At 66.9% G+C, this 1,430-nt stretch overlaps 1 protein-coding gene across 1 annotated transcript in view; it reads right to left on the reverse strand.

The window, feature by feature from the left end:
• SLC38A10 (solute carrier family 38 member 10) overlaps positions 1 to 1,430 on the reverse strand; it is a 22,035-nt gene that overhangs the window by 16,298 nt on the left and 4,307 nt on the right. Inside the window, 2 exon segments of the mRNA XM_015559787.1 lie at positions 49 to 143; positions 781 to 826. Of these exon segments, the coding sequence (XP_015415273.1) occupies positions 49 to 143; positions 781 to 826 (141 nt within the window).

A 1,430-nucleotide genomic window follows, 5' to 3' on the forward strand; every position in this document is an offset into this window, starting at 1 on the left:
GTGCCCGCAGCAGGGGCTGGGGGCGGGACTCCTGGGGGAGGGGCCCTACCTGGAACCCAAACAGCCGGGCAAAGAAGGTGGAGCCCAGGTCGCCGATGACGACGTAGAAGGCGATGCAGGTCCCCAGCATCAGCCCGATCATGCTGCAAGAGGGGGGCTGGTTCTCACGCAGTCTCGGGGTCTGCTCCCCGCGAGGCCGCCCCAGCCACGGGCCGACCGCCACCCGAAGGCCGGGCTGCGTGGAGGATGCGGTTTCGCAGGTGCGGGCCTTGGCCCGTCTGTGCAGCCCGCTGTTCCCTAGACACACAGGCGCCAGCGCCGGCTCCTCTCTGCGGGCATCGGCTCTCGCGGGCGCTGAGGCCCAGGGGCCGCAGAAACGCCCGCAGCCGGGCGAGCAGGGACCAGGACCCAGCGGCTCTTGGCTCTCGGAACTGTCCCGGCTGCGAGCCTGAAAGTGCGACCCCCCAGCAACGTGTCCGTCTCAGACGGTTGTGCTCCAAAGGGAGAAAACAGGACATTTCCAACTACTGCCACTCGCAGCCACGCTCAGGCCCGGACCACAGTGCCGGGAACAGCCCGAGGCGTGACCCAGCCCGGGAGCGGCCCTGCACTCTGTCCCGAGTTTTCCAGCGTTTTATTTCCCTTCGTAAAGAAGGCCTTCAACCTGACGTGGCCTACTCTCAGGTACGATAAGCTCAGAAACACAGACCAAGTCCCCGGCCACCGGCCTGGGCGTCAGCCGCGGGGAGGGAGGACGGAGCAGCCCGACGGGGCGCCTACCTGGTCTCCACCAGCATCTTCCCGGCCTTCCCGTAGGCGTGAAACGCTGCAGGAGAGAGAAGCGCGCTCAGCCCCGCAGCGTGAGGGGCAGGTTGGAAACGACACTCCAGGTAACAGGCGGGAAAGGCAATGGGACCACGCCCGCTGGCCTGGCCTCTCCCGGGCGCGTGTACGGGGTCACGTTTCTATGTTGGTCCCACACTTTTGGCAGCTCTGTGATCGACACGGAAACCACGTAAAACAAGAACAAAGCCGGGGAAGCGAAGCAGGTCGGCTTTTCGTTCAAAAAAGAATGAGCAGCCCTGCACCGTGACCGCCCGGCCAGCGGGAGGGAGGCCTGCCGGGAGTGGACGCTGCGGGCAGAGTGGGAGGTGCCGTGGGCCGGTCCCCCCAGACCGGCACGCCCAGTTTTCACAGCTCAGACCACAGGGCCGGCTCCGGGCTTTGAGTTCCCTGTCTGGCTTCTCCATTTCTGAGCTGGGGCCACGACTGAGCCAGGACCACGGGCAGGGACGCCGCAGGAGCCGTCCTGCTCGGCACCCAAGACATGACGGGAGGCCGCTGGCGGGTTCCCCCCTTCTCGCTCCTGCGGGGCACTGGGCTGTGGCTCCCAGGCAGGAGCCCGCAGCAACCGTGCCCTCCTCGGGCTT

This window comes from Myotis davidii, unplaced genomic scaffold (genome assembly GCF_000327345.1).
Source record: "Myotis davidii unplaced genomic scaffold, ASM32734v1 scaffold211, whole genome shotgun sequence".
In the NCBI taxonomy this organism is placed as follows: Eukaryota; Metazoa; Chordata; class Mammalia; order Chiroptera; family Vespertilionidae; genus Myotis; species Myotis davidii.